The sequence below is a fragment of the Macaca nemestrina genome, chromosome 12, assembly GCF_043159975.1.
Source record: "Macaca nemestrina isolate mMacNem1 chromosome 12, mMacNem.hap1, whole genome shotgun sequence".
NCBI lineage: Eukaryota > Metazoa > Chordata > Mammalia > Primates > Cercopithecidae > Macaca > Macaca nemestrina.
In genome coordinates, this window is record NC_092136.1 from 89,235,782 (window position 1) to 89,261,171 (window position 25,390).

Sequence of the window (25,390 nt, forward strand, 5' to 3'; positions counted from 1 at the left end):
AAATATTTACAGGAAGAAAAAAGCAGCTGTACTGAACAACATATCCCTTTTTTTTTTTTTTTTTTTTTTTTTTTTTTTTTTTTTTTGGGAGACAGAGTCTCACTCTATTACCTATGCTGGAGTGTAGTGGCATCATCTCCACTCACTACAACCTCTACCTCCTGGGTTCAGGCAATTCTCCTGCCTCAGCCTCCTGAATAGCTGGGACTACAGGCACGTGCCGCCACGCCCGGCTAAATTTTTGCATTTTTAGTAGAAACAGGGTATCACCATGTTAGCCAGGATGGTCTTGGTCTCCTGACCTCATGATCTTCACACCTCGGCCTTCCGAAGTGCTGGGATTACAGGCATGAGTAACCGCACCCTGCCAAACATGTACATATTTTTAACAATCTTCTTGTTGTTCCTAAACAGTATGGCATTACAAGTATTTATACAGCATTTACATTGTATTAGGCATTCAAAGTAATCTAGACATAAAGTATTCAGGAGGATAGGTTTAGGTTACATGCAAATCCCACACCATTTACTAATAAGAGCCTGGAACATCTAAGGATCTTGGTATCTCAGGGATTCCTGGACCCCAATTTTCTATGGCTATTGAGGGAAAACTTTATAAATCCAGCATGTTTGCATTTACTATGTCTCAGTTTATACTGGAGCTAACTTATTAGACATATTGGACAGACTCAAGTAGACAAGGAAAATTGTCCACTGGCTTTTTTTTTTTTTTCCTTTTCATCGGGGCAAATAAAAATAAGAGAAAGAAATTCTCACTTTTTTTTTTTTAATTTTCAGAGATATGGATTCATACAGCCTGCAAGCCTCCCAGAATGAGCTCATTTGCTCCATTTGCATGAACTACTTCATAGACCCGGTCACCATTGACTGTGGGCACAGCTTTTGCAGGCCCTGCCTCTACTTCTGCTGGGAAGAAGGCAGAGCACCAATGCGCTGCCCTGAGTGCAGAGAAATCTCAGTGAAGCCCGACTTCAACACCAATGTTGTACTCAAAAAGCTGGCTTCCCTAGCCCGACAGACCAGACCTCAGAACATCAACAACTCACACAGTATCTGTGTGCTCCATGAAGAGACTAAGGAGCTCTTCTGTGAGGTTGAAAAGAGATTGCTCTGTGGGCCCTGCTCTGAGTCACCAGAGCACATGGCTCACAGCCACAGTCCAATAGGATGGGCTGCTGAGGAATGCAGGGTATGTGATGCCTCTAAGGCAGTTTGATATGTATAGAGTCCCAAATAAGAATGGTGAGGGCCAATGCAACGATGGTGATGAGAATGCAGATGGTGGAGGTGGTGATTATTCCATGTCAATCATAACACATAAACGTGTCCTTTCAATGTTGCTGACTAATTTAGCACTCTAATCATAGCTGTGTTGAGACTTCACTAAAGGAGGTTTCCTTAGAAACATTGTTCAAACGTGTAGAATGGAGCTGTGGAACAGGTGACCAGCACCAAGAACACTTTTCAAAGTCATGTTATATAAAAGCCAGTTTCTCAGAAAATTGATGATATTATCTGAAGGGTCCCTTAAAACTCTCTATTATATTTCTATGACTTTTCATATCCAAATTAATAGAACCAAATTTGTTTAACTTGGAAAAATCTGACCACTCCACTCTAACTTGAATTTGTGTTTCTTTCAATTACAGCCTTTTTATTTGATTGATAAGGGGATGAAATCTAGTATACTGTCTCCATTTTTGCTAAGCTTCTTGCTTCTTTTGCAGGAGAAACTTATAAAAGAAATGGACTATTTGTGGAGAATCAATCAAGAGACACAAAACCATCTAAATCAGGAAACTAGAAAATTTCGTTCGTTAGTGGTAAGAATGAAAATATTTCCTTTATTTTTACGCAAATAAAGACAATGTTGGCTTATACTTTTTAGCTAAATTCAAATTACCAGTTAAAAGATAGTGATTTCATCCCAAGAAAATGTAGTGATTTCAACTGATATAATAGGAATCGCAAATACAGAAGCCCACACAAGCTAGCCAAATTAATTCTAGTATATTGGATAAATGGCATGATATGTATTCTAGTTCAAATTTGAAGGTTAATATAAACTTTTTCAGACACTGGAGATGAGGCAACATTTCACTAAGATTGGGTGTGAGGAAGAGGAAAGAAATAGAATAGTATATAGAGTAAAAATATAGTAAAAGTAAAAAAAAAACCGTATAATATGATGTATGGCTAATTGTTCTTTAACATTTAGCAAATCAGACATGGAAAAATCCTAAAAGAGAGATTAATAGAGGAAATAATTGACTCAGTAAGAACTGTAAAAAAGGATCACAGTGACAGAAACCAGGAGTCTTTATATAGGTTTTAATTTAAAAAGGGAGAGAGAATAGGAATATTGAAAAAGATGGACAGAAAAAAACACCAAATATTCAAGACTCTTTGCAAGAGTGAGGCAGAAAGTTTACAAATTGCTTGATTACACCCAGCATATAATTATTTGAACTTTTCTATTGAGAGTGAGAACATGTAATTCTTTTAACCAAACATCTCTGCAGGACTATGTGTCAATAAGGAAGGTGATAACCACTATTCAATATCAAAAGATGCATCTACTTCTCGATGAGGAGGAGCAACTGCATCTGCAGGCACTGGAAAGAGAAGCAAAAGAGCTTTTCCAACAACTACAAGACAGTCAAGTGAGAATGACCCAACATTTAGAAAGGATGAAAGACATGTACAGAGAGCTGTGGGAGACGTGCCACATGCCTGTCGTGGAGCTGCTCCAGGTGAGGAGGGAGGGTCCATCCTCAGAGACAGGAAGTCCTTGCTGGACATTGCTGCCAGGACATGCAAATGTCACCTGCATATGTCACTGCTCTAAGCTAAGTGACACATGCTGTCTGACTCCCACCATTATAGTACATCTGTCCAGTCACTTATTACTGGATACTTTGGTAATCTTTGGGAAATTTTTGCCATTTTAGGAGATCACATATAACAAAATTCTCTTCAACATAATTTAGAGTACTATCCACACAGAGAGATCATCTAAAATCATTAGAACTTGAGGCTAGGGGAAGGTTAGTAATACTCCATTTATATGCCCTAGTTCCTCCTCACTCTCTGATGTCCCATACAACAGTGATTTGCTAAAGCCATTGAGGGGTTTCCCCTTGCCTGGGCGGGGTTTGTGAAAGTTGCTCATCAATGTCCGTGTACTCTGTTTCTCATATGGTTCTGCTCTGTTTTTTACCAGTTGTCATGAGTGGTCAGACCTTTCCTTGGAAATAAGATTAGGAAATTAATGACACTGGAAACCTAGATATCTTTGCTTTACTCTACCATCTCTTGCTCAGCTCCTTTCTTCTTCATGCCCACTGATGATGCTTTCCATTATTTAGTTGAGGTTCTGTTATTAACGTAGCCTTGAATGATTACTTAGAGGGGAATGAAGAGAGATACACATTTTTAAAACACTAAAACAGAAAGAAAAAAGAGTATGAGAAAAGATGCAGAAGGAAAAATCTCTCATAATTAACATTGTCTTTTATTTTTTGCAGGATGTGGGAAATGTATCAGCAAGGTGAGTTTACACTAAAAAAATGCTTTTTCTGAGAAGTTCATTCTCTTGTGAATGAACGGGGTGTATACATTTTGAGGTACTAATATCATTCTCAGTGGCTATTTCCATTTTTGTTTGAAAAGAGAGCCTGAGGTCTTCTCTTTGGTCTGGAAAGTTTTCATCTTAAAATTTGTATGAATTCAAATATATGTAAAAACAGTTTGCCATTCTGAAGTTTGTTCTTCCCAGTCCATCCATCCTGTCCAGCCCTACCCCACAGATCTTAATACAAAATTACTTTGAGGAATCATAGAGGTGTCTTCTACTCTGGAGGGGTAGGAGATTAAAAAAAAAAAAAAAAAAAAAAAAAAGACTGAGGGAGGAGAGAGATTCCCTCTGGGTGTCCTGAGGAGGAAGGTTTTGTTCCTAAAAGTGTCAATGACCTGGACCTACTCCATCACAATACACCCAGTTCTAGGAAAGACCTCAGGAAAATGGTTGCCTCGGGACCCTCAGCAGCAGGGTGTTCAGGCTGGAATTATTCTCTTTTGTTTTGCACAAAAGATGAAAGCTTTTTGTCTCAGTGAATATTCTATGTTAGACAGTGACTAGCATTAGTGACAGCTACAGGCTCAGGTCCCAAAGATTTTTGTTTGAGTTTTTTGCTCTCTGAAATGTTTCCAAGATTTTTGCATACCCTCAGGGGGTATGATGCGGAGAGGGACGCAATGTCTTTTAATGACTTTAGAAGTTGTGTAATGTCTGAAAACAACATATGTGGGGAAATTGGGTTTTTATGCAAAAAAAAAAATCAGAAAAAGCAACCTCTTCTGGCCCTTGGAGTGTGGAATAAAATGTGCATGCAGTTAACCAAAACATGAATTCCTCAGAATTCATGTTTCCAGAATTCTGAGGAAACATGTTATATGAAAATATGATATCTTTGTATGATGGTATGATTAGCTCTGGGCCTGGACATATAGCTGAGGCCATTTTTTTGCAGGGCTGATTTGGCACAGATGCAAAAGCCCCAGCCAGTGTACCCAGAGCTTACTTCATGGCGCATAACTGGAGTCCTAGACATGCTCAACAACTTCAGAGGTAAGATCCAGCTGCTTAGCAGTCCAGCCTCAAATCATTTGCTTATTGCGTCCCTTGGTCGAGGCTTTTCCCATTTAAGTTGTATTATTTTTGACATGTAGGTAATACATAGTTTTCCAAAGCATGTGCATCTTCTCTACCTGCATAGTAATACTACAAAGATCAAAACTCAATTTCCTGAGTTAGAGTTTGATGAAAATGTAAAGCAAGGTACATACTTTGTCTGCAGAATAAGAGGACAAAGAGTATTCAGGTCATGTAGTTATGAAGACACTAGTTGTCACGGTGGCATCAGTATTTCGTGTTAGTTCAATTTAATTCAATTTTGAGGGTTAGATTTGGCATAATGGTTTTTAATTGGCTCTATTCCATGTGCATTTACATGCATTCTTCAAGTAATCTTTATTATTTACAAAATCAGAGCATTTTGATAAAAAATGACTAAAATATCCATAATCAGGACAATTTTAATGCCATCATATACGTAACAACTGAAAGGTGAGGGATCTGTGAACATGGCCTAAGCATGTTACCTCCATTCAAGAGGGCAGGTCTAGGTAGCAGAGGGCAGGAATGCAGAGTAGATTGAATCAGGAGCTAAAGAGATATTGTAAAGCCAGAGTATTCCTTTCAGAAACTTATAAACTTTACATGTGTCAATTTCTACCAAAGTTTAGAGGTTTGAGACTATAACAGGCATAACTTACATTCCAATAAATACTCACATCATGGCAAAGTGATGTCTACCTGTTGATGATCTTAAAGACAAATAATACAAGAAGATTTTCTATTAAAGAAAAAAAAAACATTTTATATATGTCCTGAAAAAAACTATGCAGAGGTAGACATTAAATCATTACTTCGTCCAGTGATATGGTCACATTTTTTCTCTATTATTTAAGGAATAGTATATAATTGTATGTGCTGTAGAGTTTTAATGACATTTCATCTTCATGCATGCATGGCGCTGAACTCTCTTGGCTTCCTCTTTTCTGTATTTTCTTGGAAGAAAAGCAACTGAAGTGAATAATTGGGCCACAGAGCCTCTGTCCCTCATAGCACTCACTAATATAGTACTTTTTCCTTGTCAGTGGATAATGCTCTGAGCACGGAAATGACTCCTTGCTATATAAGCCTTTCTGAGGATGTGAGACGTGTGATATTTGGAGACGACCATCGCAGTGCACCCATGGATCCCCAGGGAGTGGAGAGCTTTGCTGTGTGGGGAGCGCAAGCGTTCAACTCTGGCAGGCATTACTGGGAAGTGGATGTGACCCACTCCTCCACCTGGATTCTGGGAGTCTGTAGAGATTCCACGACAGCAGATAGCAGTATCCTTATTGATTCTGATGAAACATTTTTGTTAATTTCCTCAAAGAGGAGCAATGGTTATAGTCTCTCCACCAACTCTCCACCTTTGATTCAGCATGTGCAAAGGCCTCTGGGTCGGGTTGGGGTGTTTCTGGATTATGATAATGGATCTGTGAGTTTTTTTGATGTTTCTAAAGGTTCTATTATCTATGGTTTTCCTCTTGCCTCCTTCTCTTCCCCTCTGAGACCTTTCTTTTGCTTTGGTTGTACATGAAAAGTTGGTTTCATGATGATTTATTGTGACCTCCCATATATGATGTAAATAGTGTCCTGAGACCTTATGTGTGAGAGCCTGTGAGCTCCTTGTAACTTCATGGAATGTAATTACTTTGTGGTTATACATGGTATAACCACCTTGAATGTGTACATTTGTTAATTAAGTTAATTTAAATAATAAATTATTGTGGAATCTTTACTAGAACATCAATAATGGCTTTTCTTGTGCAAGTTTTGTTGAGATTCATTCACTTACCGTGAAAGTCATGTTCTAATGTATTTAATTCAGAGAATGTTAGTATATCACACGTGTGCAGCCATCAGAACTCTCTACTGCCTGGGCACTTTTATCATTTCCAGAAGAATCCCAATACCCATTAACATTTATTCTCCATTCACCCTCCCCCATTCCTTCACAACACTTAATCTACTTTTTATGTTTTTGCATTCAGGTAAATAAAATCATACAATATAAGTTTTTTTAAATCTGATTTTTTTTTTTTTTTTTTTTTTTTTGAGACGGAGTCTTGCTCTGTCACCCAGGCTAGAGTGCAGTGGCCGGATCTCAGCTCACTGCAAGCTCCGCCTCCCGGGTTTACGCCATTCTCCTGCCTCAGCCTCCCGAGTAGCTGGGACTACAGGCGCCCGCCACCTCGCCCGGCTAGATTTTTGTATTTTTTAGTAGAGATAGGGTTTCACCGTGTTAGCCGGGATCGTCTCTCGATCTCCTGGCCTCGTGATCCGCCCGTCTCGGCCTCCCAAAGTGCTGGGATTACAGGCTTGAGCCACCGCGCCCGGCCTTTAAATCTGATTTCTTTTTCAGAGATTATGTTTTCAGTTTTTACACACTGTAAACCATTTGTCTTACTTGTATATTTGAACAGGCTGGGGTAGAAAAATGAAGTGGTATATATCTTATCTTACAAAGAATAAAGACGAGTGCTTATTTTCTTTTTAAGTCTGACCAAGTTAAGTTGACCTCACAGACTTTATTATTTCTCAACGTCCTAGTTATTAATCACATTTCAGCTCATACAACAGTTTCTCAGTGCTGGGTTGCTCTGCTATTACATATTCTCTGAGTATATTATATCAGATTATAATATTCTGAAAACTCTTATTACTACCAGATTGAAAATTCCAAGGGGGTAATGGCACTATTTGTCTTCTTTGCTAATGCAATTTTTAGAATAGATTACACAATAAATAAAATGAATAAATGGATAAGTAGAGGAGTTATGTAATACTATTCTAACATTAAGAAACTTTCCAAAATATAAGTAGCAAAATAAGATAGAACATACTAATGAATATCTAATCAAAAAGTAAGAAATACATTGATTTTCAGATTCATATCAAAGACAATACTGTTATGTTAGGGTTTAAAATAATTGTAGCATAATTTTTTATAGGGTTGATTTCAATTGTCTTTGGTTTTTTAATATAAACCATTGAAAGAGGAAGGTTCCTATATAAGATGATGGGGAACAGGAACAGGACTTAGAATAAAGGAGACTGTCCTGATTTTAACTGACATATACTTTTAATCACTTACTAAGCATAAAGTGGTATAAACATTCTTATGCAGTAGGAAGAACAAAATTAGTTTAAATTTTAAATAAGAATCCAGATGATACAGAATGGAAAATTCTATAGTAGAATGTGATAGCTACGTCTCCTAAGGCACCAGCTTACCTGCTTTAACAAAGACCATAAATTTGACATGATTCAGAAGGTGCATTGCTCTCACATGTTTGTACCAATATAAGAGTTGGTCAAGAAGAAGACTAACATCTTCAACAAGTGAATTTTTTCTCTGTGTGCAGAAAACTCCCATTTATTGCCATGACCCATGCAGCAGGAAAGCCAAAAGAAAAGTAGGAGGGACAAGAGTATTTGGCTATAAGGAAATCACCTGATATTCTTCACAATGCTTTTATTCCCATCCTATAGGTTCAAAATTAGGCAGATGGCACACCAAGACGTAAGATATATCTGGTAATGCTGTTAACATTCAAAACAATATTTATTCTTATCATTTGATTCAGAAAACAAATTAAATGACTGGCACAACAGAAAATAACCCAAGAGATTTGTTCAATGAAACAAAGCAGAACCTCAACCAAAGAGATAAGGTGCTGCCTAAGGTTATCACCAGTCCTTAGTATTCGAGAATGAGTAAACCCTGCTTTTTACCACTGTCAAAGTGTCCAGTGTTGTCCTTTTTAGAGCCTGGCTAGCTGAGGGTTATGTGGCAAGAAACATCTTACTTGTATTTTAGTCCCTCAAATGAATGATTTAGATAGGAATGATTCTCCAAATTTTGAAAATACTTATCAGAAATGTTCTCTTATTTCTTCACTCTATACCACACAGACTCTGTAATAATCTCTCTCTCTTCTGCCTCCACATGTTTATTGCAGAACATTAGGGGTTAGCAGAGAGAAAGCTTCTCACCCGCATCTTTTGGACTCACTGCTTTTTTCCAAGTGATCTGAGAAGATAAAATTATTCACCTTAGGGCTCCAACCCAGCACTCCTTTTTGATTTTCACGTATGTTTGTGAGCTTTTCTGTTGATGCTAAAACTCTACGCTACAGTCAATGCCTCATAATTTAATTACATTAGTTGTTCCTAGCTTTCAAGGAAAAATTTATTCCCGACACTCTTCTAATTTAGCTCAGATTCACTTTTGCAAAAAGACAGAATTAGCTACTTTACGATCGTTTAGTATTTGACTCTGATTTTGGAAGACGAAAAAGTGTTTGTGTCTATTTAGCATATTTTCTTAGACATTTAACCAAGATAATCTTATTCTATTGATTCTCCCAGAGATACTTTATTTACTCTCTTCACCTGTCAGGATTTATGTTAGACTATTCACCTGTCAGAATTTATGTTAGACTATCACCAAGAATTACTTACAATTGAAATAAATCAAAGAGAGACCACTAAGATCATTGTCAATCATTAATCCAGAAATCTTGAACTTCCTGAGTTGTTTATCCCTAAAAGAAGTTATTTATCTGCCAGGCGCGGTGCCTCACGCCTGTAATTCCAGCACTTTGGGAAGCCGAGGTGGATGGATCATGAGGTCAGGAGATCGAGACCATCCTGGCCAACATGGTGAAACCCCATGTCTACTAAAAATACAAAAAAATTAGCCAGGCCTGGTGGCAGGTGCCTGTAGTCCCAGCTACTGGGTAGGCTGAGGCAGGAGAATGGCATGAACCTGGTAGGTGGAGCTTGCAGTGAGCAGAGATCATGCCACTGCACACCAGCCTGGGCCACAGAGAAAGACACTGTCTTAAAAAAAAAAAAAAAAAAAAAGTTATTTATCAATAGCCTGGTTACAGATTTTTTTAATACAATCATTTTGACTCTTTTCTAGTACAGAAAGTAAAAATTGATAAAGAGGATAACTTGGAAAAAATCTAACAAAACTGAGACACATTCTTGATTAGCACTCTATTTCTGTACTAAATTTAGGAGACATGTAAATGGCAGTTTTCTCCAGTGAAATAAGACAGACACACAGAGAAAAACACTTCATGGCCCCACTCATATTTGAAATCTATTTTTAATAGCTCAATACTTTAAAAAAGGTGGTTACATTGATGGGAATAAAATAAGTAAACGAAGGGCAAAATTGTAAAGGCGCAGTAATGTAGAATAAATGAATCTGATGCACAACCTGTAGGTATATTCGATAATCTTGTATTGTTTTAGGGAAATATTCTAAGGGACTAGATTTTTGATGTTCTTATCATAAAAAAGAAGCACAGCTAAGTGATATGATAGATTTGTTAATTTTCTTCATTATAGTAATCATTTCATTATGTATACGTATCTCAAAACAACATATTGTGCACCTTGAAAATATAAAATAAAACAAATTAAAAAATAAAGGTAATTTTGTTATTGTACGTAAGCTGAAAATAAGGGAAGACTGGGTCAGTAATAACACTGCTTTGCTAACTTAAGAGAAGTCTAATAAAATACTTTTCGTTTTGAAGTTATCTGTAATAAAAAAATAAAAATTGATATAAGGCTTGTGACAGTGGCCATACTTATAATCCCAGGGCTTTGGAAGGCCAGGACAGAAAAATCACTTGAGGCCAGAAGTTTGAGATCAGTCTGGGCAACATAGTAAGACCTTATCTCTACCAAAAAGTAAAAAGAAAATCAGCCTTTCATGGTGGTGTGCACCAGTTGTCCCAGCTACTCAGGAGGCTGAGTTGGGAGGATTGCTTGAGTCCAGGAGTATAAGACTGCAGTGAGTTCTGATTGTGCTATTGCACTCCAGCCTGGGTGACAGAGTGAGAATTTGTCTCAAAAACAGCAACTCATTATTTTATGTAGCCATTTTACCTGAAAGGTATAATTATTTCTTCTACAATTAATAAATCTGCATATGTCTAGGCCAGCTATATGAGGTAGAGCTAGGGCTTCTCTGGGGACGCAGAAGCCAGAAGCAGGGAGCTTGGCGTGCTCGACTGGCTCTCCCTGATGTTGCCCTGGACCCCCGCCCACGCCTCCCGCAGCCTGCATGGTGCTGCTGGCTGGGACCTGGCCGCAGGGTGGCAAGGCGCTCTGCATGCCGTCCCCACCCCTAGGCGCACAGGTCGAGGAGGATCGCGCTTACTACAAAGAGTTCCAGGACTTCTCCAGTCTGCCCGACACCCACCCGCAGCATCGCCTCTGAGTACATTTTTTTTTTTTTTTTTTTTTTTTTTTTTTTTTTTGAGGGAGTCTTGCTCTGTCACCCAGTCTGGAGTGCAGTGGCATGATCTCTGCTCACTGCAAGCTCTGCCTCCCGGGTTCATGCCATTCTCCTGCCTTAGCCTCCCTAGTAGCTGGGACTACAGGCGCCCGCCACCACGCCTGGCTAATTTTTTGTATTTTTAGTAGAGACAGGGTTACACTGTGTTAGCCAGGATGCTCGCCTGACCTCGTGATCCGCCCGCCTTGGCCTTCCAAAGTGCTGGGATTACAGGCGTGAGCCACCGCCCCTGGTCGGACAATTATCCTTTCCAGGACGAGTAGGAGCACGGCATCGAGAGCGTGGAGAGCGCCCCATAGGTCGTCCCGGAGGCATGGGGCTGCTGTGGACGCTGGTGCAGCGTGGGGTGACCGTTGAGAAGGCGCAGGAGACTGACCACAATGGCTGGACCGGCCTTAATGTCGCCTGCTATCACGGCTTTGTGGGTAGACCCTGGTGGCCTTAGATGAGTGCTCCCACATTGAGGTCAACTGACAGGACAGGGAGGGGAACACAGCCCTAATCATAGCTGCACAGGCAGGAGCTGCCCCTGGCCCCATGGGCACAGTTGCCTTAGACACTGCCTCTCAGCCTGGGCTTCCTGCGTCAGCATCACCTGGGCTGGTTCATTTGCGCTTTAACACAGATCTGGTGGAAACACAGGCTGCCAGGCCCTGCCCCTGGAGTCTTTCTTTGAATGGGCCTGGGGTGGGGCCCAAGAATGAGCAGAAGAACAGGTTTCCTGGTGAGGTTGATGCCGCTGGCCCAGGGATCCCACGTTGAGGACAGAGGGCTTTGAGGTTTTCATGCCTGATGAGGGCCAGGAACCCTTCCTGGTAGGCACTGAAGACCCGCAGAGTCACAGATCCCAGGAGAAATGTCGTCAGAGGGACACAGAGGCATCACGGAATTAAAGTGAAAATCGAGAAAGGAGCTGAGCATCTGTTTCATCACTTTCCTGCGCTGTTTTACTAAAGGGGCTGTTCTGGCCCAGTCAGGGCACGCTATCATCAATCACCAACTACTTGTTGAACTATGTCCCGGGTCTTGACCTTGAAGGAGGGACGCGTTCGGGTTGAAAGCCGCCATGCCTGGTCGATCGCATCCCAGCCCTGAGCTGGCAGGGGCGAGTTTCCACCCGAGGGCCCCCGTCGTGGGATGTCGCCAGAGGAGTGGCCATTTACAAGTTGGCTTCATGCAGAGGCTCCAGGAGCGCCCCTGCGGGTAGCAGTTCAGGAAAAGTAGCAGCTTCAGCTGTCTCCGCTCCTCTAGAGGGCGCGGAAGCCCGAGTTCTCCAAGAACCGCCCGCAGAAGCTCAAGGACTGCTAGCTGTCCGCGCTGACGCTGCGCTCCGTGCGCGGCCCGGAGGATCGGGGCGCCCTGGATCACATGGTCAGGATGACCACGAGCCTCTTAACAGCCCCGCCGTGGCCATCGCGTGCCAGACACTGTCCCCCGAGAGCACTCTGTGCGTGCGTAAGAGGCGGCTGGCGCTGCAGGAAATCCTGGCTCTGCAGGAAATTCTGGCGGCGCGGCGAGGGGTTGGGGGAGGGGGCGGGCGCAGGAGGCAGGGAAGCGGAGGGCGCAGAGCAGCCCAAGCGGCCCGGCCCAGCGGCCGCGGGCTCCCAGGAGGGCTCCGCAAGAGCCGGCCTCCCACCTGCCCCGCTACAGGGGTCCTGGGGCTCCGCTACCCCCGCCCCGCGGAAGGCCAGCCTCTGCCCCTGCAGGGCTTTCAGCGGAGCAGCTTGTGGCCGGCGTGGTGGTGCCCCAGGTCAGCCTCAGCATGGAGCCGGCGCCCACCTTCCAGCCCCGAGAGGTCGGCGCGGAAGGGCAGCACAAAGGACAGCAGCCACCTGCGGATACCAAAGTGGCCTTACAAGGTGACCAAGGAGGAGAAACGGGAGGCGGAGGAGGCCTAGAAGAAGTGCTAGGCCAAGGTGCAGGAAAAGCGCCCGCCGCCCTGTAAGAAGAGGACGTGAGAGTCCGCGGATGCTTGACATGGGGTTCGAGGGCAGGAGGAGGCCGCGGGGCTGGGCACCATGGCCGCTCCCGGGACCACCGGGCCGCGTGCGTTTCCACGCTGTCTCTCTAGGATGCTCCCAGGAAGGGGCTGGGGGAGGAGCCACGTTGATTCGCCTGACACCAACCACCCTAGGAATCAGTACACCTAGCGGGCATGTGGCCTTAAAGACTCCCTTTAGAATACCTCAATGAAGATTTTTTTAAAGATCGATTTATTAGGCCGGGCGCGGTGGCTCACGCCTGTAATCCCAGCCCTCTGGGAGGCCGAGGCTGGCGGATGACCTCAGGTTGGGAGTTTGAGACTAGCCTGAACAAAATTGAGAAACCCTATCTCTACTAAAAATACAAAATTAGCCGAGAATGGTGGCACATGCCTGTAATCCCAGATACTGCGGAGGCTGAGTCAGGAGAGTCGCTTGAACCCGGAGGAAGAAGTGGCAGTGAGCCAAGATCACGCCATTACACTGCAGCCTGGGCAACAAGAGGCAAACTCCGTCTCAATTAAAAAAAAAAAAAAAAAAAATCAATTTATTGAAGGGTATTTTCTGTGTAATTTTGTATTTTTAATCGTCATCCGATTTGCTAAGTTTTACAAGTGATAGGGCCCTTGTATCCAAGGCAGTTTTAATACACTTGCCTGAAAACCTTTTATTTAAAATACTGTTTCTAGCAATAAATATTTATGTTACCTGTAGGAGTTTACACAGAAATCATGGGATTCTCTCCTTTTTGGCTGTTTGCTTTGGTCTTCTCATCGTGGGTGCACGTGCACACTGAATGTTCTTATTTATTAGGTTAAGTGAGGCCGGATATTTCTATTTGATGGAGGTATTGACTCGTTCAGCCACTTAATCAAGTGAGACAGAGAGATCGGATTTTATTGTATCTTTTTAAAAAGTATCCATACAGTCATATATTGGGGGAAAACATTTATCATCAAATTATAAAACAATGCAGCGATAAGCATGTATAGCTTGCTAGAATTAAACTCATTTTAAGCAAGGAGTTTTAGATAAACTGGATACAAAATTTTTAACATATTAAAAATAGACATGAGAAAAACGTGTCATTTGATAAAATGGGGGAAATGTAATAAATGATTACCAGAAATACAAAATTAAGCCTTATGTGCTCCTATGTAAATCGAATCCAGGCATCCTTAAAATGTAAAAAAAGGATGCAGCAAAAGTAAGGAGCCCAGAATGATGCAAATTACAGGAATGGGGAGGAGGTGATATTTAGAACAAGCAAAGAGAATGCAATGGGAAGCAAACTTCTTTTAGGCATATTCTCCTGGAGTGGACCAGGCAGCCCTCTCTTCCAGACTCAGTTCCAAAGAGTCCATTATGTGGAGGTTTCTTTTATTTTTCCCTTGAGGACTGCCCTTGGTGTTTATTTCAACTTCATGCGGACCTCATGGAATTTCGAAGACGTGGGACCTTGGCATTGTGGCACCTTCCTGCCACACATACATAATTCACAGTATTACCAAGTCCCTATGAGCCCTACCCTCACCTCTGTCAGCCGAGGACCCAGCCAGGCAGTGCCACATCGTCTCCCAGGCACGCTTCTCCAAGCCACTTTCCCTGCTGCAAAAGTTCTCAAGGCACTGCTCTGGGCAGTGTCACACGGGAGAGATGGGGAGGTAAATACAGATCTTAAAATGTGATATTCTGTGAATCTCTTCACAGACTGTAAAACAAATGTATGTGGCACATATACACCATGGAATACTATGCAGCCATAGAAAAGGATGAGTTCTTGTCCTTTGCAGGGACATGGATGAAGCTGGAAACCATTATTCTCAGGAAGCTAACACAAGAATAGAAAAGTGAACACTGCATGTTCTCACTCATGAGTGGGAGTTGAACACTGAGAACACATGTACACAGCGAGGGGAACATCATACACCAGGGCCTGTTGGGGGGTGGGGGGCAGGGCAGGGATATCACTGGGATAAATACCTAATGTAGATGATGGGTTGATGGGTGCAGCAAACCACCATGGCACATGTATACCTATGTAACAAACCTGAACGTTCTACACATGTCCCCAGAACTTAAAGTATAATAATAAAAAAATGTTTGTGTCTTAATGTTGATGTTAACTTACCATAAATTAAATTATGTGTGTGTGTATATATATACATATATATGCATTTGAAAAATTAGGCATAACATCAAATTCATTTATTTCAAGCTTCTTATTTTATACATTAAAATATTTTATATATGTATATAATTTTCTTCTGCCTGAAAAAATACTTAGTTTCTCTCTTTGATTGAAATGATTCCTGTATCTCATCCTGGTTAATTTTTAAGTTTCCTAACGATTACCTCCCAAAATATCATTCAATATTCTAACTTCTAGTATCAATTAATGGAGTTCACAATTTATCTAAATATATTTATCTATAATATAACATTTGTGTGTTTCAATTCTTCTTCTCATTGAGATTCATTAATTTATTGCAATTTCATCTTATCTTTGTTTTACAGAATTATTTTTTATGATGAGATCACAATTTATTTAGCAATTCTACTGTTGACTAGTATTTATTTTGCCTCCAATTTGGAGCTACAATAAAAATTGATGCAATGATCAACACTGTGTTTATCTTGAAATACACATAGGCAACCTGTGGAATCTATTTTAGAGTTAGAATATCTAGCCCATAAGGAATGCTCATGGTCAGTTTGCCAAGAAGTATTTCAGTTTACATCCCTCCAGCCATGAATAACTTTCACTGATTCTTTGTCTTTCACAACAACACAATATTATGTGTCTTTAAATTTTGCTAATTTTTATGGACGCCTGTAGTTCAACTTATGGATTAATTTTTATTATTCTGAGGACTAATACAAGTAATCCCTTTTACATATTTGTCCAGTTATTTATGCCTCCAATTTTATGAAGTGCCTGTTCAAATATTTTCCCAATTTTATATTGGGTTCATTTTCTTTTATTGATTACATTCATTAATCACATGTATTGTATTTTATTGCATATATGTTGGGTTAAATATTTTTCTCCACTCTTCCTTTGCATTTTAATTCTTGGGTGGTATATTTTGAAACGCAGAAGTCATCATTTTTGATATAAACTCACTAAATTTTCCTTCTTAATTGTTACATTTTTGTCTTGGTTAGGAAATCTTTCTCTGTGAGAATATTTTATTGTGTTCCCTTCACCTTCAGAATGTGAATCCATGTGGAAATGAACTGTGTATGGTTTGAGGTAGGGGTCCATATTCAGTTATGTCCATTTGAATATTTAATTGATCCAGTATTGTCCTGATCACCTTGTAAATTTCACTGTAGAAAAACACTCTAATAATGTATGAGCATTTGTGTATATGAGATTTAGAAAGATCAGCACAGCATAGGAGGTCAAATAAGATGACCTCAAAGTATAGATTCATAAATAAAACACATGGATAAGTATGAAGAGACAGAAAATATTAGATGAAGAGACAGAAAATATTGCCAGGTTACCATTGAGTCTTTTGCCTCCAAGTTTTTTCATGAAGCCCAAGATCCCTACTTTGTTCCTTTGATTTTAACTTCGTTTAGACAACTCTGTCATCTATTATTTCACTTTGTGACATTCAGAAATAATGAAAAACCAGAGTATATATTCTATTCCATACATCATGGGTAATGATTTTCCAAAAACGATTAAACAAAGAACCAATACACGTGGTTTTAAAGTTTTCACCATATTTAATAGAAACACTATAAATGAGGTTTGATGACATTAGAATGCAACTAAAGACATTGAATATAACTTATTTGTCCTGTTTGATGAGGTGCAGAAAAGAGGGCTTTCTGTGACAAATGGGTTCCCACAGCATATAGACACATTTCTGACTTGTCTCTGATCAGAAGTGACTACAGCAAAAGATAGGCCTGAGAGGAGGTGAGAAGGAGCAATTAGGGATGGTGTATATCAGGGAACTTTGATCAACATCAACAAAGGTCATGGTTCTACCTTCACAATCCAGGAATAATCCTACCCGACTGGTAGGTCTTGGAACATATTGCACCACAAGTGGGGAGGTGGTAAAGAGACTGCTGTGAGCGTCCTCCTTAACACATCCAAGAAGAAAGAGTCCCTCCTCTCCATCTATCTTATCATTCTGTCTCTTCTCTTTCCAATAATTGTTACAGACACCAACAGCCCAATTCCAAGAGTCCCCCACATGAACCTCCCAATAATATTTGCCAGATGTGAAAGTCTGAGCACCCCATACAAGAAAACATTCAGATTTTGCAGTGATGTGGGGATCATCCTGAGGGTCACATCCAACATTCATGCTTCTCAAATCTCCATACAGGAAGATATGACTATTGGCTCTTTCAGGCTGCAGAGTAAAATCAACTGCAGAAATAACAAAAAAAGTATAGCTACATGTAAATAATAGAAATTAGAATTCTTGAGGGAAAATTTGTTCTACCAAGAAATTTGAAGTTACAAGGACAGGAGAATTTTGATTACAACATTTAATCAAGTATAAGGATGATTAATATTCTCTATAGGAAAAACAACATCCTAAAAACAGACATTGAAAATGTATTGAAAACTCAAAAATTGAGAGTTGAATATAAAACCAGCCTGTTTTAATCCAATTTCCAATGTAAAAGTGAAATGTTATATGCCCCGAATGCCCTTCAGCTATCAAGGTCATTATTAAAATATTTCTTGTTCTTAAATACTAGTGATATACTTTTGACAAGAATGGGAAGATTTTAGTTTATTCAAGCACTGCTCTAGATAACTGGATAAAAGTCCATATGTTCACATTATAAGTGGTAACTTAATGCAGATTTTTGCAAAATATTTCACCAGTCACTCTGTGGACTTCCCTGCTAGCTCTAGATTGAAACTGAATTTTAGATTTTACACGTAGGTCTTCATGTTGTAACTGAACTGAAATTATCATTTCTATTTTTACTTTCTATTTACAAAATAATTTCTTCTTTCTTTTTACATAGTAAGTCAAATTTTTACATTGTATCAATAATGCACATTTACTGTAAGAAAATACAAATACTCCAACAAACTGCTGTGAACTCTATTCCCCAAAAAACTGTTTTTTAACAATGCAAGTGAAATACAGTAAAGAAATGTAAAATTTTTATGTAACTTTGGATTATTAAGCTTCCTTCTGAGCATTGTTCCATTTATTCAATTTTTTATTTCTTATGTCATTCCATTTACCCAAAACATAGCTCTATCCATGTGAGTCCAGAACGTATTTGTTTTTCACTATGTTTTACTCTTCATGTTATAAATTGGACTATAAATAGAAACACAGATATAATAGGGTTGCATAGTCATATCGCTCACTTCCTTCTGAAATGAAATAACGATTTGATGAAGGGTAAAATATTACCCCCATGATTCTAACAAGAAGTGATACACTGTGGGAATTCTGCCAATGGGCTGACACTCACCTCTGAATCCATTGAGCCTGTCCAGCAGTCCAGTGATGGGCCCTGCACTGAGCTCTGGATTCGCAGGCTCGGGCACTTGCAGCAGCAGGGACTCATACCTGCAAGGAGAAAGATGCAGTTACCACATCTACAGCCAAAAGGTACATAAAAATCAACTACTTTTATTGAAAAGACATTTCATGAGACTCCCTTTAACCCACACATTTGCTAATTCCAAAATTATCATTTTCTGTTTCAGATTCATTCTTATTCACAGTTCCTGATTTTCAAGCATGATAGAAAAATCTGTCTGAGTGAGAATTCATTTGGGTCTTTCTTCTCATTTTCCAAATTAGTAAGGATCATTAATCTTAAGACCAAGGGAATATTCAAAAATAAAATTCTGGGTTCCAGACTTCACCAGAATTTCCTGATATCACCATCTGGAAAGGTGGGTTTATTTTTAAGACTGCTGCATCTGTTGCTTCCTTCTCAAGGCCAGGGTGTTGAAATATGCTCCAGGCAGGGAGATCTGCCTTTTATAACTGAGGTTCTCTGGAGGCCTACACAGTTCAAACATTCCAAATAGTTCGTCTCATCTGTTTTTCAGAATTATATATTTAAATATGAACTAGAAATCATCAACACTTTTCACTGCTAAAATACTTTCCCTTTTTCTCCCTGGCTTCCCCTGGTTGACTTTGTAGCCATGTAGTAAATGTAACATTTTCTCTTTCAAATATGCAGGTTTTTGAGCAATAAAAAGGAAATTAGTAATAGAGATGCTCACATTCTTATTCTTCTTTCACCGATTTTTTGTTTTCTTTCTTTTTTATTTTTATATTTTGTCTGTTTTTTGGTTTTGCAGGACTTTCATTGAACTGCCTAATAAAATCACTGAGTATAGCCACAAAATAGAAGACAACATGAGGTGGGGGATGGAGAAAGTACAACCAGCACAAGGTAACGTCAATATCTGAATCAATTATTCCTTCAGTGTCAAAGTTCCTGCTTGGTATTTGTGGAAACTGATAGAGCAGCTCCTAAAATCTTGGTATGCACTCACCTGTGTAATATGTCTTCAAAAGCCTGTAAGATAAAAAAGAAAAAGAAAGGCTTAGTGCTTTCCACATGATGCGATTTCCACTAAGTTCACTGTGAGATTTGGAGGCAGTTTCTGAAGATATTATTTTCCTACAATTTTCCCTCCTGGAAAGCATTTTTTGTTTCTTTTCTCATGAAAATCCCAGTCTGTCATATGTCATGAATTAATGTCCTTATAAAGTCTCAGTCTTGAAGACATTCTCTTTCCAAGTGAAGGAAGAGGAGGCCTCCAGAGTCTGTGCTCTGCTGTAACCATAAAGAAGCTACTCAGTCATCTTCCCTAAGCCCTGTTACCAAAATGAGTGCATCCCAAAATAATATTAATGTGATCCTAGATTCCCCAACTTCTCCATCATGCCGTGTCTCCAAATTAACCTAAGTGCAAATGAATCACTTCTCATTTTATCCACTTTCAAAAATCCTAAATATATCATTGACTTTTGATGGGAAATATTCCTTGGGGCTGTTACCTTGGTCATTCCACAAAGTTTTGTTGCTGGTGGATAAAGTAGGAGGGACCTTCGGTTGGTAGAATCCATAGGAGAGGCTATAACCTCCCAACTGAGTAGCATTAGTTATAGAAACGTGTTTTTAGAAACAAATCATGGAAGTAAAGTGGGGTTGGATTTCAGGAGAGAGGAAAAACACCCATGTATGTGAAAGTTCTACATCCTGATACCCCATGGTCAGCCCGTACCTGGAGTAGCTCCACATCTGCTTTATGGCACATTTGCTTCAGATCCTCATACATTCCTCTTAAAAGCTCCCTCGAATGTTCCATTCTGGCTTTGCTTTCATTGAGTTGCTGAAAAATGTCCTCGCCCTCCTTTTGCAGCCTCTCCAAGTGATGTTGCTCTTCTTCATGGAGAAATGCAGGCATCCTCTGATATTCAGCTCTGATTGCTTCTCTCCTTAAACTCACATAATCCTGCAGTGACAAGAGTCAAAATAGAAATGTTGTATCCATCTTCTCTTGAAGTTCACTGATTCCTCTTAGCATTCTGAACATCCAATATTTTAACCCTCAGTCTTGTCAATTCTCAGATTCCACAACATTTTATTCCTCTCCTTTTTTCTGCATTAATATCAACATAGGTGTTTCTGCCCAGTTATGTTTACTTGATTAATGATAAAATGTTTTCCAAGATCGTTATATAAAAATGGATTTCTCTCTTCCAACACACATTTATAGAAAGAAAACACAGTTCTTGCTTAAGAATTAAACTATCGAGCAATATTGGCTAGATAGGAAACCATTATTTCTATTTTGGAGAATTGGGGCAATTTATGTAAACCCATTATATGAGAAATTATGCAATGACCACAGACTAGCATTGTCAACTCAATGCATTTCACCCAGCACCACATAGTCTAATTAGGTTTCATTTATTCTCATCCAAACTCACCCTAATCTGCAACATGGATTTCTTTGTGGTTCCTCAACCCCCCCAAATAAATGCAAATGAAATATTACTGCACATGCTGTTTCCTATATCTAGAATTATTTTCATATATATACATATTTCTCATATATGTACTCATATATATATTTCTCATATATAGCTATATATGGATATATGAGGAATATCTATGTGTATCTGTGTGTGTATATATATTCCTCATATATATCCACATATATATATACACACACCCTCACCCAGGTACTCATATATATTCCTACATTTATGAGGAAGGGGAAGGCAAACAGGAGGATATCTATATTTCCTCTTGATTGATATTTTGTTTCAGTGTGAATTTTTCCATGAGCCTTTTTTCTGACCACACTAATTAAAACCCAAACCCTCATCCCCAGTCCCTAACCTCTGTGCTTCTTTTCTACTTTCCTGCTTGATTATTCTCCAAAGACACTACTACACTCTAACACATCATGTACTTCACATATCTGCATGGTGACCATTTGCTTCTCTCATTTCAATTGCAAGATTTTTGTGTTTTCTTTCTTCTTTACTACTTAATTTTCTAAGTTGATATTTGACATACACTAGGTATTCATAAAATATTTTTCAATGAATTTATATTAGAATGAATTAATGAATTAATATTAGATATCATACCCTCAAGATAAACGTCCACAAAGACAAAATCATTTCTAGAATTCTTCTCAAGTCCTTAAAGTTCTCCTTATATTAAACACTAGTTCCCATATTTCTCACATATTTGTGTCTTCAAGACATGAGTGTACATTTCTCACCCCTTTTTCCATTACGTGTTATGACTTATTCAATATTAATTAGTTCTGATACTTAATTTCATGCTTCCTCTAAATTTGCACTCTCGCTCCTTCTGCCTGATATTTAACTCACATTTCAAATATATTTGCCCACCAGGATTCAAATTCATGCTGACTCAGCCTTAGAAGGTTTACTTGAAATTTCCATGACTGCCAAATAACGCTTGTGCCCAGAAGTTATCCAGGCAGCCCATTGAGAATGCTGTGAAATGGCCCAGTTTCTTGTATTTGTTGGTGTATTGCTATAGGTTTGTATGGAGACAGATGAGCATGCGTGGGTAACATATGTCGTCTGGTTAGAAATCCTACCAAAGTGTCACACTATCTTATATAAAAAATTAGGGTATTTTTTTCTCAAGTATGTTTTCCTTTTTTATTGAATTCCAGAAATATTATGGATTGAGATCAAGTTCCTATTTTAAGAGTCACCCATTTGTTCACCATAAGTTACTGAAGAAGGTAGAGTAACATGGTACTAACCTTCCAGCATCTGGTTCTTGTGGTTTCCATGTTCAGGTTTCTGTGATTTTCACAAGCTTTTTCCCATAAAGACTGCATTTTCTTCAGGATCTTCTCCTGCAAAAGAGCCATGAATTGAAGCACAAATGAAGACACTAAAGTATCATTCACTCTCTGATATACGAAGGACCCCAAATGAGAGACAAATTGGTCCATAGAAAATAGTTTGCTTTGTTTCTCCAAATGTTTGTCAAATCTGAGAGGCGTGAAGCCAAGGAAGCTCATAACAGACATGCTTAAAGGGACACAGAGATGGCATCATCCAATCTCCAAGGAAATAGACTTACAAGAATTTCATGTGTCCTTTATAGAAATAGATCTTCAGAGGCATCACTTACCCGGTGTTCCTCAGCAGCCCACTCAACGGGACAGTGTTTGTGGTCTCGGTGCTCCTGAGAGTTGGAGCACAGCAAACAGAGCAGGCTCTTGTCCACTTCACAGAACATCTTCTTTATCTCTCTGTGAGTCCCACATATCTGCTCCTCAGAGCTAAGGAATTGCCTGAGACTGGCTTTTCTGGCAATGGAAGCCATATTCTTCAAGCGAATGTTAGTTTTCTGGTTTCTCTGCCGTGTTGTCTTCTTGCATTTAGAGCACTGAGCAAGAACCGTGATGTCTTGCCAGTTGAGGTAGAAACAGGGCCTGCAAAAGCTGTGCCCACAGTCTATGGTGACTGGGTCTATGAAGTAGTTCATGCAGATGGGGCAGGTGAGTTCCCTCTGGAAAACTTGCAGGATTCCAGAATTCATGTTTCTGAGGAAGAAAGAGCAGCACGTCATTTTGGGGTCTGGGTTGGTGAAAATCTGTCAACATGTGGTGATATGTGATAGGAATATTTTCTTCTCAACAGTGCTCATTAAAGTGAAACAAACTATTTCCTCTGCAACAAAAATGAAAAATTCATACACAAGGAGAGTCTTCAGGCTTTAGAGCAGACACCACTAACTAGATGACTCACAACCTTTTCCACTCCTAGTTCCTGCCCATAACATAATGCAAATCTATTCAATAAGCTATTCCCTGGGATTGATATGAAACTTGGGTTTTAGTCTTAAGTGGTCTGGAATAAATCATGTTTGTCCCTATTCCTCTTTCAAGTAACTACTGAATGACTATGGGAGAGGAGTAGAAAACCTACACTGGGTAAGAAAACACGAGAAGATTGTCAGAGGGCTCTATGGCATATTTTCAGAAAGAGGGACCCAGAAGCCCGGCTCTTTGAAACAAAAACAACCCCAAAACCAACCAACCGACCAGAAAAACAAAAAGACAACAACTAAACCAGTCTATGTTCACTAAGAGAGAAAATAAATAATGAAAGATATTGAGTTATTTTTCTTGTGGCTTAAATTAACTTCCTCCTTGGGCTACTCAAACTATGAACTCAAATATTATCAGTTTTTTTAAAACTGAAATATGTACAATTATATTACTATGGCATTATTGTTATATTTAGGTGTTGACTTGACTGGATTAAGTAATATATGGAGAATTGGTGAAGCATTATTTCTGGGTGAGTCTGTGAAGGTGTTTCCAGAGTGACATGTGAGTTGGTGATCTGAGTGGGGAACAGCAGCCCTCAATGTGAGTGGACACCATCCAATCAGCTGGGAGCTTAGACCGAAAAAAAGGGCAGAGAGAAGGCCATTTGCTTTCACACACACAATTTATATATATTTATAGTTATAGTTATGTATACATCCTACGGTTCTGTCTCTCTGGAGATCCCTGACCTCCAAATCTTTGCTTTGGCAGTTTGAAGGCATTTACCTTACTGTCTTTTACTAAGCAGTGTTGAATTTAAGTGCCAAAAGTGAAAATTTTAGAATTGCAAATATTTAGGCCTGGCACGGTGGCTCACGCCTGTGATGCCAGCACTTTGGGAGGCTGAGACGGGTGGACCATCTGAGGTCAGGAGTTCGAGACCAGCCTGACTAATATGCTGAAACCCCGTCTCTACTAAAAATACAAAATTTAGCCAGGTATAGTGATGGGCGCCTGTAATCCCCACTACTCGGGAGGCTGAGACAGTAGAATCACTTGAATCCAGGTGGTGGTGGTTGCAGTGAGCCAAGAGCCAAGATCATGCCATTGCACTCCAGCCTGGGCGGCAGAGCAAGATTCCATCTCCAAAAAAAAAAAAAAAAAAAAAGCAAAAAATGCAAATATTTTTCAGAGGTCATCTGAGCCAATAACAACAATTAATACCTCATGTCATAAAATGAGTAGTAATATTATGAGTTACATATAATAACACTAAGTAGGTTTAAGACAGGTAGATATTTTTATCATTGTAATTTACTATTTGGTAATAAGTTGCACTCACCCCAGGGCTCTAAGAATGTTTTCTGCAGTTATTTTTCCAAAAAAAAGTTCTTTTAAGTACTCGCCAAGATCAGGAGCTCCTTCCCTGCAGAGCTGACTTTCCCAGGCCACCTGAATGCAGATAACTCTAAGTGCTGTCCTCCTCTGGAGCAAAATGAGCTTCTCTCTTCTACATCCTTTTATATGAATCTTTGAAGACCACACCCACCTCTTTAGTGGTATTTAGCATATTAAGGAAGGTGGAGGGGGGCGGAGCAAGATGGCCGAATAGGAACAGCTCCAGTCTCCAACTCCCACCGCGAGCGACACAGAAGACCGGTGATTTCTGCATTTTCAACTGAGGTACTGGGTTCATCTCACTAGGGTGTGCCGGACAATCAGTGCTGGTCAGCTGCTGCAGCCCGACCAGGGAGAGCTGAAGCAGGGCGAGGCATCGCCTCACCTGGGAAGCGCAAGGGGAAAGGGAATCCCTTTTCCTAGCCAGGGGAACTGAGACACACAACACCTGCTAAATCGGGTAACTCCCACCCCAATACTGTGCTTTATGCAAACAGGCACACCTGGAGATAATATCCCACACCTGGCCGGGAGGGTCCCACACCCACAGAGCCTCCCTCATTGCTAGCACAGCAGTCTGTGATCTCGCGGCAAGGCAGCAGCCAGGCTGGGGGAGGGGCGCCCGCCATTGCTGAGGCTTAAGTAGGTAAACAAACCAGCTGGGAAGCTAGAACTGG

The 25,390-nt window shown here is 40.0% G+C and overlaps 2 protein-coding genes across 2 annotated transcripts; one reads left to right on the plus strand and one right to left on the minus strand.

Moving 5' to 3' along the window:
* The first annotated feature begins 802 nt into the window (after positions 1 to 802).
* Positions 803 to 6,337, plus strand: LOC139357353 (tripartite motif-containing protein 64C-like). Its single transcript, XM_071073963.1, has 6 exons — positions 803 to 1,210; positions 1,749 to 1,844; positions 2,544 to 2,774; positions 3,549 to 3,571; positions 4,554 to 4,651; positions 5,743 to 6,337. Exons 1-6 carry the CDS (start codon positions 803 to 805, stop codon positions 6,234 to 6,236), a joined length of 1,350 nt encoding a protein of 449 aa, XP_070930064.1. The 3' UTR covers positions 6,237 to 6,337.
* Positions 6,338 to 16,724: 10,387 nt separating this feature from the next.
* Positions 16,725 to 22,792, minus strand: LOC139357559 (tripartite motif-containing protein 51-like; the record flags this gene model as incomplete). Its single annotated transcript, XM_071075426.1, has 6 exons — positions 16,725 to 17,402; positions 18,479 to 18,576; positions 19,524 to 19,546; positions 20,259 to 20,489; positions 22,293 to 22,388; positions 22,670 to 22,792. Coding segments are annotated over 6 exons (1,071 nt in total), but the record flags the coding sequence as incomplete, so codon positions are not given.
* Between the last annotated feature and the right edge of the window lie 2,598 nt (positions 22,793 to 25,390).

Coding starts and splice junctions, on each gene's coding strand:
- LOC139357353 (XM_071073963.1), top strand. CDS start 803: ATGGATTCATACAGCCTGCAAGCCTCCCAGAATGAGCTCATTTGCTCC. Junction 2,775..3,548: donor CTGTCGTGGAGCTGCTCCAG/GTGAGGAGGGAG, acceptor TATTTTTTGCAG/GATGTGGGAAATGTATCAGC. Junction 4,652..5,742: donor CATGCTCAACAACTTCAGAG/GTAAGATCCAGC, acceptor TTTCCTTGTCAG/TGGATAATGCTCTGAGCACG.